Source organism: Argopecten irradians, chromosome 5 (genome assembly GCF_041381155.1).
Source record: "Argopecten irradians isolate NY chromosome 5, Ai_NY, whole genome shotgun sequence".
NCBI classification, from domain to species: Eukaryota; Metazoa; Mollusca; class Bivalvia; order Pectinida; family Pectinidae; genus Argopecten; species Argopecten irradians.
The window spans coordinates 5,766,885-5,779,167 of NC_091138.1; the positions used below are offsets into that span (position 1 = coordinate 5,766,885).

The window sequence follows — 12,283 nt, forward strand, 5'->3', positions numbered from 1 at the left end:
AAAGTGTAGCAGGCATTCATTAATCTTACCTTACTATCACATAAACAAAGTGTAGCTGGCATTAATTAATCTTACCTTACTATCACATAAACAAAGTGTAGCTGGCATTCATTAATCTTACCTTACTATCACATAAACAAAGTGTAGCTGGCATTCATTAATCTTACCTTACTATCACATAAACAAAGTGTAGCTGGCATTAATTAATCTTACCTTACTATCACATAAACAAAGTGTAGCTGGCATTCATTAATCTTACCTTACTATCACATAAACAAAGTGTAGCTGGCATTCATTAATCTTACCTTACTATCACATAAACAAAGTGTAGCTGGCATTAATTAATCTTACCTTACTATCACATAAACAAAGTGTAGCTGGCATTAATTAATCTTACCTTACTATCACATAAACAAAGTGTAGCTGGCATTCATTAATCTTACCTTACTATCACATAAACAAAGTGTAGCTGGCATTAATTAATCTTACCTTACTATCACATAAACAAAGTGTAGCTGGCATTATTAATCTTACCTTACTATCACATAAACAAAGTGTAGCTGGCATTAATTAATCTTACCTTACTATCACATAAACAAAGTGTAGCTGGCATTCATTAATCTTACCTTACTATCACATAAACAAAGTGTAGCTGGCATTAATTAATCTTACCTTACTATCACATAAACAAAGTGTAGCTGGCATTAATTAATCTTACCTTACTATCACATAAACAAAGTGTAGCTGGCATTCATTAATCTTACCTTACTATCACATAAACAAAGTGTAGCTGGCATTCATTAATCTTACCTTACTATCACATAAACAAAGTGTAGCTGGCATTCATTAATCTTACCTTACCATCACATAAACAAAGTGTAGCTGGCATTCATTAATCTTACCTTACTATCACATAAACAAAGTGTAGCTGGCATTCATTAATCTTACCTTACTATCACATAAACAAAGTGTAGCTGGCATTCATTAATCTTACCTTACTATCACATAAACAAAGTGTAGCTGGCATTCATTAATCTTACCTTACTATCACATAAACAAAGTGTAGCTGGCATTCATTAATCTTACCTTACTATCACATAAACAAAGTGTAGCTGGCATTCATTAATCTTACCTTACTATCACATAAACAAAGTGTAGCTGGCATCCATTAATCTTACCTTACCATCACATAAACAAAGTGTAGCTGGCATTCATTAATCTTACCTTACTATCACATAAACAAAGTATAGCTGGCATTAATTAATCTTACCTTACTATCACATAAACAAAGTGTAGCTGGCATTCATTAATCTTACCTTACTATCACATAAACAAAGTGTAGCTGGCATTCATTAATCTTACCTTACTATCACATAAACAAAGTGTAGCTGGCATTCATTAATCTTACCTTACTATCACATAAACAAAGTGTAGCTGGCATTCATTAATCTTACCTTACTATCACATAAACAAAGTGTAGCTGGCATTCATTAATCTTACCTTACTATCACATAAACAAAGTGTAGCTGGCATTCATTAATCTTCTTACCTTACATTATTAATCTTACTTACTATCACATAAACAAAGTGTAGCTGGCATTCATTAATCTTACCTTACTATCACATAAACAAAGTGTAGCTGGCATTAATTAATCTTACCTTACTATCACATAAACAAAGTGTAGCTGGCATTAATTAATCTTACCTTACTATCACATAAACAAAGTGTAGCTGGCATTAATTAATCTTACCTTACTATCACATAAACAAAGTGTAGCTGGCATTCATTAATCTTACCTTACTATCACATAAACAAAGTGTAGCTGGCATTCATTAATCTTACCTTACTATCACATAAACAAAGTGTAGCTGGCATTAATTAATCTTACCTTACTATCACATAAACAAAGTGTAGCTGGCATTCATTAATCTTACCTTACTATCACATAAACAAAGTGTAGCTGGCATTCATTAATCTTACCTTACTATCACATAAACAAAGTGTAGCTGGCATTCATTAATCTTACCTTACTATCACATAAACAAAGTGTAGCTGGCATTCATTAATCTTACCTTACTATCACATAAACAAAGTGTAGCTGGCATTAATTAATCTTACCTTACCATCACATAAACAAAGTGTAGCTGGCATTAATTAATCTTACCTTACTATCACATAAACAAAGTGTAGCTGGCATTCATTAATCTTACCTTACTAATCACATAAACAAAGTGTAGCTGGCATTCATTAATCTTACCTTACTATCACATAAACAAAGTGTAGCTGGCATTCATTAATCTTACCTTACTATCACATAAACAAAGTGTAGCTGGCATTCATTAATCTTACCTTACTATCACATAAACAAAGTGTAGCTGGCATTCATTAATCTTACCTTACTATCACATAAACAAAGTGTAGCTGGCATTCATTAATCTTACCTTACTATCACATAAACAAAGTGTAGCTGGCATTCATTAATCTTACCTTACTATCACATAAACAAAGTGTAGCTGGCATTCATTAATCTTACCTTACTATCACATAAACAAAGTGTAGCTGGCATTCATTAATCTTACCTTACTATCACATAAACAAAGTGTAGCTGGCATTCATTAATCTTACCTTACTATCACATAAACAAAGTGTAGCTGGCATTCATTAATCTTACCTTACTATCACATAAACAAAGTGTAGCTGGCATTCATTAATCTTACCTTACTTACTATCACATAAACAAAGTGTAGCTGGCATTCATTAATCTTCCTTACATCCATAAACAAAGTGTAGCTGGCATTCATTAATCTTACCTTACTATCACATAAACAAAGTGTAGCTGGCATTCATTAATCTTACCTTACTATCACATAAACAAAGTGTAGCTGGCATTCATTAATCTTACCTTACTATCACATAAACAAAGTGTAGCTGGCATTCATTAATCTTACCTTACTATCACATAAACAAAGTGTAGCTGGCATAAATTAATCTTACCTTACTATCACATAAACAAAGTGTAGCTGGCATTCATTAATCTTACCTTACTATCACATAAACAAAGTGTAGCTGGCATTCATTAATCTTACCTTACTATCACATAAACAAAGTGTAGCTGGCATTCATTAATCTTACCTTACTATCACATAAACAAAGTGTAGCTGGCATTCATTAATCTTACCTTACTATCACATAAACAAAGTGTAGCTGGCATTCATTAATCTTACCTTACTATCACATAAACAAAGTGTAGCTGGCATTCATTAATCTTACCTTACTATCACATAAACAAAGTGTAGCTGGCATTAATTAATCTTACCTTACTATCACATAAACAAAGTGTAGCTGGCATTCATTAATCTTACCTTACTATCACATAAACAAAGTGTAGCTGGCATTCATTAATCTTACCTTACTATCACATAAACAAAGTGTAGCTGGCATTCATTAATCTTACCTTACTATCACATAAACAAAGTGTAGCTGGCATTAATTAATCTTACCTTACTATCACATAAACAAAGTGTAGCTGGCATTCATTAATCTTACCTTACTATCACATAAACAAAGTGTAGCTGGCATTCATTAATCTTACCTTACTATCACATAAACAAAGTGTAGCTGGCATTCATTAATCTTACCTTACTATCACATAAACAAAGTGTAGCTGGCATTCATTAATCTTACCTTACTATCACATAAACAAAGTGTAGCTGGCATTAATTAATCTTACCTTACTATCACATAAACAAAGTGTAGCTGGCATTCATTAATCTTACCTTACTATCACATAAACAAAGTGTAGCTGGCATTCATTAATCTTACCTTACTATCACATAAACAAAGTGTAGCTGGCATTCATTAATCTTACCTTACTATCACATAAACAAAGTGTAGCTGGCATTCATTAATCTTACCTTACTATCACATAAACAAAGTGTAGCTGGCATTCATTAATCTTACCTTACTATCACATAAACAAAGTGTAGCTGGCATTCATTAATCTTACCTTACTATCACATAAACAAAGTGTAGCTGGCATTCATTAATCTTACCTTACTATCACATAAACAAAGTGTAGCTGGCATTCATTAATCTTACCTTACTATCACACATAAACAAAGTGTAGCTGGCATTCATTAATCTTACCTTACTATCACATAAACAAAGTGTAGCTGGCATTCATTAATCTTACCTTACTATCACATAAACAAAGTGTAGCTGGCATTCATTAATCTTCCTTACTATCACATAAAAAATGACTGGCATCATTAATCTTACTATCACATAAACAAAGTGTAGCTGGCATTCATTAATCTTACCTTACTATCACATAAACAAAGTGTAGCTGGCATTAATTAATCTTACCTTACTATCACATAAACAAAGTGTAGCTGGCATTCATTAATCTTACCTTACTATCACATAAACAAAGTGTAGCTGGCATCATTAATCTTACCTTACTATATCACATAAACAAAGTGTAGCTGGCATTCATTAATCTTACCTTACTATCACATAAACAAAGTGTAGCTGGCATTCATTAATCTTACCTTACTATCACATAAACAAAGTGTAGCTGGCATTCATTAATCTTACCTTACTATCACATAAACAAAGTGTAGCTGGCATTCATTAATCTTACCTTACTATCACATAAACAAAGTGTAGCTGGCATTAATTAATCTTACCTTACTATCACATAAACAAAGTGTAGCTGGCATTCATTAATCTTACCTTACTATCACATAAACAAAGTGTAGCTGGCATTCATTAATCTTACCTTACTATCACATAAACAAAGTGTAGCTGGCATTTAATTAATCTTACCTTACTATCACATAAACAAAGTGTAGCTGGCATTCATTAATCTTACCTTACTATCACATAAACAAAGTGTAGCTGGCATTCATTAATCTTACCTTACTATCACATAAACAAAGTGTAGCTGGCATTCATTAATCTTACCTTACTATCACATAAACAAAGTGTAGCTGGCATTCATTAATCTTACCTTACTATCACATAAACAAAGTGTAGCTGGCATTCATTAATCTTACCTTACTATCACATAAACAAAGTGTAGCTGGCATTCATTAATCTTACCTTACTATCACATAAACAAAGTGTAGCTGGCATTAATTAATCTTACCTTACTATCACATAAACAAAGTGTAGCTGGCATTCATTAATCTTACCTTACTATCACATAAACAAAGTGTAGCTGGCATTCATTAATCTTACCTTACTATCACATAAACAAAGTGTAGCTGGCATTAATTAATCTTACCTTACTATCACATAAACAAAGTGTAGCTGGCATTCATTAATCTTACCTTACTATCACATAAACAAAGTGTAGCTGGCATTATTAATCTTACCTTACTATCACATAAACAAAGTGTAGCTGGCATTCATTAATCTTACCTTACTATCACATAAACAAAGTGTAGCTGGCATTCATTAATCTTACCTTACTATCACATAAAACAAAGTGTAGCTGGCATTCATTAATCTTACCTTACTATCACATAAAACAAAGTGTAGCTGGCATTCATTAATCTTACCTTACTATCACATAAACAAAGTGTAGCTGGCATTAATTAATCTTACCTTACTATCACATAAACAAAGTGTAGCTGGCATTAATTAATCTTACCTTACTATCACATAAACAAAGTGTAGCTGGCATTCATTAATCTTACCTTACTATCACATAAACAAAGTGTAGCTGGCATTCATTAATCTTACCTTACTATCACATAAACAAAGTGTAGCTGGCATTCATTAATCTTACCTTACTACCACATAAACAAAGTGTAGCTGGCATTCATTAATCTTACCTTACTATCACATAAACAAAGTGTAGCTGGCATTCATTAATCTTACCTTACTATCACATAAACAAAGTGTAGCTGGCATTAAATTAATCTTACCTTACTATCACATAAACAAAGTGTAGCTGGCATTCATTAATCTTACCTTACTATCACATAAACAAAGTGTAGCTGGCATTCATTAATCTTACCTTACTATCACATAAACAAAGTGTAGCTGGCATTCATTAATCTTACCTTACTATCACATAAACAAAGTGTAGCTGGCATTCATTAATCTTACCTTACTATCACATAAACAAAGTGTAGCTGGCATTCATTAATCTTACCTTACTATCACATAAACAAAGTGTAGCTGGCATTCATTAATCTTACCTTACTATCACATAAACAAAGTGTAGCTGGCATTCATTAATCTTACCTTACTATCACATAAACAAAGTGTAGCTGGCATTCATTAATCTTACCTTACTATCACATAAACAAAGTGTAGCTGGCATTCATTAATCTTACCTTACTATCACATAAACAAAGTGTAGCTGGCATTAATTAATCTTACCTTACATCACATACATAAACAAAGTGTAGCTGGCATTAATTAATCTTACCTTACTATCACATAAACAAAGTGTAGCTGGCATTCATTAATCTTACCTTACTATCACATAAACAAAGTGTAGCTGGCATTCATTAATCTTACCTTACTATCACATAAACAAAGTGTAGCTTGGCTGGCATTAATTAATCTTAACCTTACCTTACACATAAAACAAAGTGTAGCTGGCATTCATTAATCTTACCTTACTATCACATAAACAAAGTGTAGCTGGCATTCATTAATTCTTACCTTACCTATTACATAAACAAAGTGTAGCTGGCATTAATTAATCTTACCTTACTACCACATAAACAAAGTGTAGCTGGCATTCATTAATCTTACCTTACTATCACATAAACAAAGTGTAGCTGGCATTAATTAATCTTACTTTTACTACCACATAAACAAAGTGTACTTGGCATTAATTAATCTTACCTTACTATCACATAAACAAAGTGTAGCTGGCATTCATTAATCTTACCTTACCATCACATAAACAAAGTGTAGCTGGCATTCATTAATCTTACCTTACTATCACATAAACAAAGTGTAGCTGGCATTAATTAATCTTACCTTACTACCACATAAACAAAGTGTAGCTGGCATTCATTAATCTTACCTTACCATCACATAAACAAAGTGTAGCTGGCCATTCATTAATCTTACCTTACTATCACATAAACAAAGTGTAGCTGGCGTTAATTAATCTTACCTTACTACCACATAAACAAAGTGTAGCTGGCATTATTAATCTTACCTTACCATCACATAAACAAAGTGTAGCTGGCATTCATTAATCTTACCTTACTATCACATAAACAAAGTGTAGCTGGCATTCATTAATCTTACCTTACTATCACATAAACAAAGTGTAGCTGGCATTCATTAATCTTACCTTACTTCCACATAAACAAAGTGTAGCTGGCATTCATTAATCTTAACCTTACTATCACATAAACAAAGTGTAGCTGGCATTCATTAATCTTACCTTACTATCACATAAACAAAGTGTAGCTGGCATTCATTAAATCTTACCTTACTATCACATAAACAAAGTGTAGCTGGCATTCATTAATCTTACCTTACTATCACATAAACAAAGTGTAGCTGGCATTCATTAATCTTACCTTACCATCACATAAACAAAGTGTAGCTGGCATTCATTAATCTTACCTTACTATCACATAAACAAAGTGTAGCTGGCATTCATTAATCTTACCTTACTATCACATTAACAAAGTGTAGCTGGCATTCATTAATCTTACCTTACCATCACATAAACAAAGTGTAGCTGGCATTCATTAATCTTACCCTTACTATCACATAAAAAAAGTGTAGTAGCTGGCATTCATTAATCTTACCTTACTATCACATAAACAAAGTGTAGCTGGCATTCATTAATCTTACCTTACTATCACATAAACAAAGTGTAGCTGGCATTAATTAAATCTTAATGTTGAAAAAGGACAAAGGAAGCAATATATAGTATCCTGTTTTTCAATAAACACAAAACAAAAAACATTTACTGTTTGTTTTTAAAACTGTTTGCTTTGTACTGATGGAGTTTTTATATTTTATGAGAAAACTTTAAAAACATGGTACATGTACCCTCACAAAATTCACATAAATACAAAATTGTGAAACCAAATAATATTTTTTCTTCTCGAAAAACATCATCTACTCTTTGCTTATTGGATGTTTGTATAAAGTGGTTAAGAAACTGGGCCACTTACTTACTTATTGGTGAACGGCTGAATGAGAGTGTGAGTAAAGGAAGAACAATATCCTGTGATGGATTCTGGAAAAGTACCTGTGATAACCAAAACATATAAAACAATGTCTTCTAGCACTAAAAACATATCAAATATAAAACAAGGTCCTTCTAACACACCAAAACATATTAAATAATTTATATTCTTAATACACCAGACTTATCATCATCGGAGACCCACGGGTGATCACAACTACACTACGCTACACTTATCCACCCTGGGCAAACTCCTCCTAAAATCGTCATAGGTAATTTATATGCAAGAAGAATTTGATTGGTTTAAGTACATTTTTGCGATGGGATTTCATCCAATCAGAGTAAGCGTTATGTACAGTATACAGCAGCACAACAAAAATGTTTGGGTACGCCATACTGTGAGCGCACGAGTGGTGTATACACGTGTGTGTATGGGCCAGGTAAACTATGAATAAAAGTGTTGTTAGCTTCGTTCATAGCAGTATAGGACTTTATTCGGTATTTCTGTAATAATATAATGCTATTAGGGTAGAAATAGGTATTGTCATATGAGTGTTTTATACTAATAGTCTTAATGTTATTAGGTATAAGGTATTAATTAGGGCAAACCAATAAACCAGCCTTCATTCTAAAGATTTCAGAACTATATATCAAGTATTCTAATTGGTCAATTCTAGTATGTGAATTAGCATATTTTACGAGGATTTTACGAGAAGTTTGCCCACGGGTGTTAAGTTTAGCGTAGTGTAGTGCGATCACCCGTGGGTCTCCGAAGATGCAGACTTATAGACAATATCTTTTATCTCACTTATCACTCTTTGTAACTAAAAACCACAATTTCCGAGATTTTCATTCCCAAAATTCAATATCCAGTTAATTGTACCTTACAGGCCTATATAATTAATAGGAGAAAACATATTTCTTCTCAACATTAATCTCATGTACGGATTAATGACAGATTAATGGCAGAAAAATGAAGTTGACAGTCTCTGTTAGAATAAACTTTTAAAGCAAAATCTGATAAACCTCTAATTCAAACATTCCTAATTTCTAATGTACTAAGACAATACTAGAACCTAATAAAATATTTCCTTAATCTTTACCCAATTTTCTGTCTCTTGACTTTATTGATTTTTTACTTTACATTTATATCATAGTAGTACAGAAATAATGCTCATATTCACAATGGTTAATCACATGTTAATATCTAATTGTAACATTAAAGGAAGGTTTGGCCCAACCTTATAAATGTTTCTTTGTAAAACCCAACAAACAGGAAAAAAGACGAAAGAAATATATTAAAAATACATCAATTTAATGCTTAATGCTTATGAGAAGGTGCCTCGAGAAGAAATTAAATTGAAGGAAATGATTATTTTATATACCACTGCTGACTGACAGGATAATATAGTGTATGCAAAAGTTTTGCGCATGCACATTGTTGTGTACTAAAAGTAAACAAAATGCCTCTGTTTTTAGAGGAGTATTTTCCTGGTCAAGCTATGCAACTGACCACCTTTAATTGTTTGCTGTATGTATTGATGAAAGATCTGAAGATTTAAATACCTATGTATATTGGGATATAATTTTAACTCTTCTTTTTACACAGTCCTTTATATTTCATTGGTAAAAACCTTCCTTTTTTATATTCTCATATTTCATAAGCTCTTCTTCTCGAAATTAACTTTGCAATCTCTAAAAAATATATTGTGTAGACAGAAAATACATAAGAAAGTAAGTGGTACATTAATATGGTACTACGAATTTGATTATTATAACATAGTTTAGGTAACAGTGAGAAAACATACATAGACCTAAAAGAGAAGCAACACATACAGATAGAAATAGGTAACAGTGACAAAATAACATACCATAGAAAGTTAGACATACAGATGAAATAGGTAACAGTGACAAAATAACATACCTAGAAAGTTAGACATACAGATGAAATAGGTAACAGTGACAAAATAACATACCTAGAAAGTTTAGACATACAGACCTGAAATAGGACAAACAGTGATGTAACCTGACAGAATAACATACCTACGACAAGTTAGGGACATGTAGAGATGAAATAGTAACAGTGACAATAAATACCTAGACAAGGTAGACATAAGATGAACAAATAACCATACCTAAAATAGGTAACAGTGACAATACCTAGGAAATAACATACAGAAAGAAAATAAAGTTAGACATACAGATGAAATAGGTAACAGTGACAAATGAAAAAGGTAAAGTGACCATACCTAGAAAGGTTAGATAGAGAGAAATAGGTAACAGTGACAAAATAACATACCTAGAAAGTTACATAGATGTAATAACAGTGACAAAATAAATACATAGGAATAGACATAACGAATGAAAATAGGTAACTGTGACAAAATAAAACTACCTACAAAGTTAGACATACAGATGAAATAGTAACATGTAACTAAAGTGACAACAATAGTAAAGTGACCAATAACATACCTAGGAAGTTAGACATTTAAGACAAAAATAACATAGAAAATGAAATAGGTAACAGTGACAAAATAATAACATACCTATAGAAGAAAGTTAGACATAGACATAGATGAAATAAGGTTAACAGTGACAAAAATAAACATACCTACGTGAAAGTTAGTTACCTACAGATGAAATAAGTAACAGTGACAAAATTACACATACCCTAGTTAACAAGTTAACAGTGACATACTAGACAAGTTGACAAAATAGGTAACAGATGACAAAATAACATGACAGAATAACCTACCTGGGAAATTTAGACATACAGATTGGAAATAGGTGTAACATGTGACAAAATAACCATACCTTGAAAGTCGACATACAGGATGAACTAGGTAAAACAGTGACAAAATACCATCTCCTAGAAAGTTAGACATATGAGTATGAAAGAGGTAACAGTGAACAAAATTAACATACCTAAAAAAGTTAGACATGACAAAATAACATACCTAGAAAGTTAGACATACAGATGACATAGGTAACAGTGACAAAATAACATACCTAGAAAGTTAGACATACAGATGAAACAAACTCCTGTCAGATAAGCATCATACCCCGCCTCGTGGAGTGGACCTTTCTCGGTTGTGTACCTCGTGAACTTTTCCGCTATTTCTACAAATCAAAACATTTTATAACTTTATCAAAATATTTGATATATTAGGCCATTCCGATTTGATTTCTTGTTCTTCAGATTTTGTAATTTTAAAATAGGAGTGAGCGAGCAAATTTTTTTTAACTTTAAAAATGTTTTGAAAGCGGATGCTTTTTATTAGACTTTTATGTTTATTTCGTGAAATAACACTTAATAACCAAGTTTTTGTGTTAAAATAAGAGTTTTGTTGTTTCCTTCAGTGTTTTCGTTATTCATAACTGTATCACAGATGTAAAAAACAGGAAGTCTAATATTAAGGTGTTTGTGCAGCTATTGAAAATATGCTATTACACAAAATGCTTTCAGTGCATGGTATATTTCAATTTAAGACAAATCATGACATGACAATTTTAACATTGAATAGCAATGTTTAATAATTAAAAGGAAATAGTCAAGAAAGCTTTACTTATTGTCAATTATTTCAATTATCAATTTATTGTTGACAGAGCTATCAGTAAAAACCAACAAACTAATAGAAACAATCAGCGGTTAGCATTAATGGAAAATCTTTTAAACCAATATAACCTCAATCGACATATACATTCTTTCTTTGTTGTCAATTAATATTGTATGGAACTGATTAATTGTGTTTAGCATGTTACTTATTTAGCTGTTCACACTTAAAATGAGATAATGTTTATAAATTTTTGAGTAAATCAAACGCAAACATACATATAATCTATCAACACATAAATGAAGGCAAATGTATGTTATATTGCCGTAGAAGTCAAAATGAATCATAAGTAACACTAAGTTTGGATCCCAGTTAAGTGTGTAATTTACTACCGATATTTGACCAAATATCAGACGAATCGTCACCTAGCTGTCAAAACATGTTGGCAAATTCGACTAAATTTGGCTATGTGGGCCACGTTTCAAAATACACACTGACCAAGTCTTAAGATATAAGGTAACTGAGCTGTTGATTAATTAGCGATTCATC

The 12,283-nt window shown here is 31.8% G+C and overlaps 1 protein-coding gene across 1 annotated transcript in view; it reads right to left on the reverse strand.

Moving 5' to 3' along the window:
* The window catches only part of LOC138324230 (poly(A)-specific ribonuclease PARN-like), a 44,389-nt gene that overhangs the window by 12,075 nt on the left and 20,031 nt on the right, over positions 1 to 12,283 (reverse strand). The window contains 3 exon segments of the mRNA XM_069269307.1: positions 8,171 to 8,202; positions 8,205 to 8,241; positions 11,189 to 11,300. Of these exon segments, the coding sequence (XP_069125408.1) occupies positions 8,171 to 8,202; positions 8,205 to 8,241; positions 11,189 to 11,300 (181 nt within the window).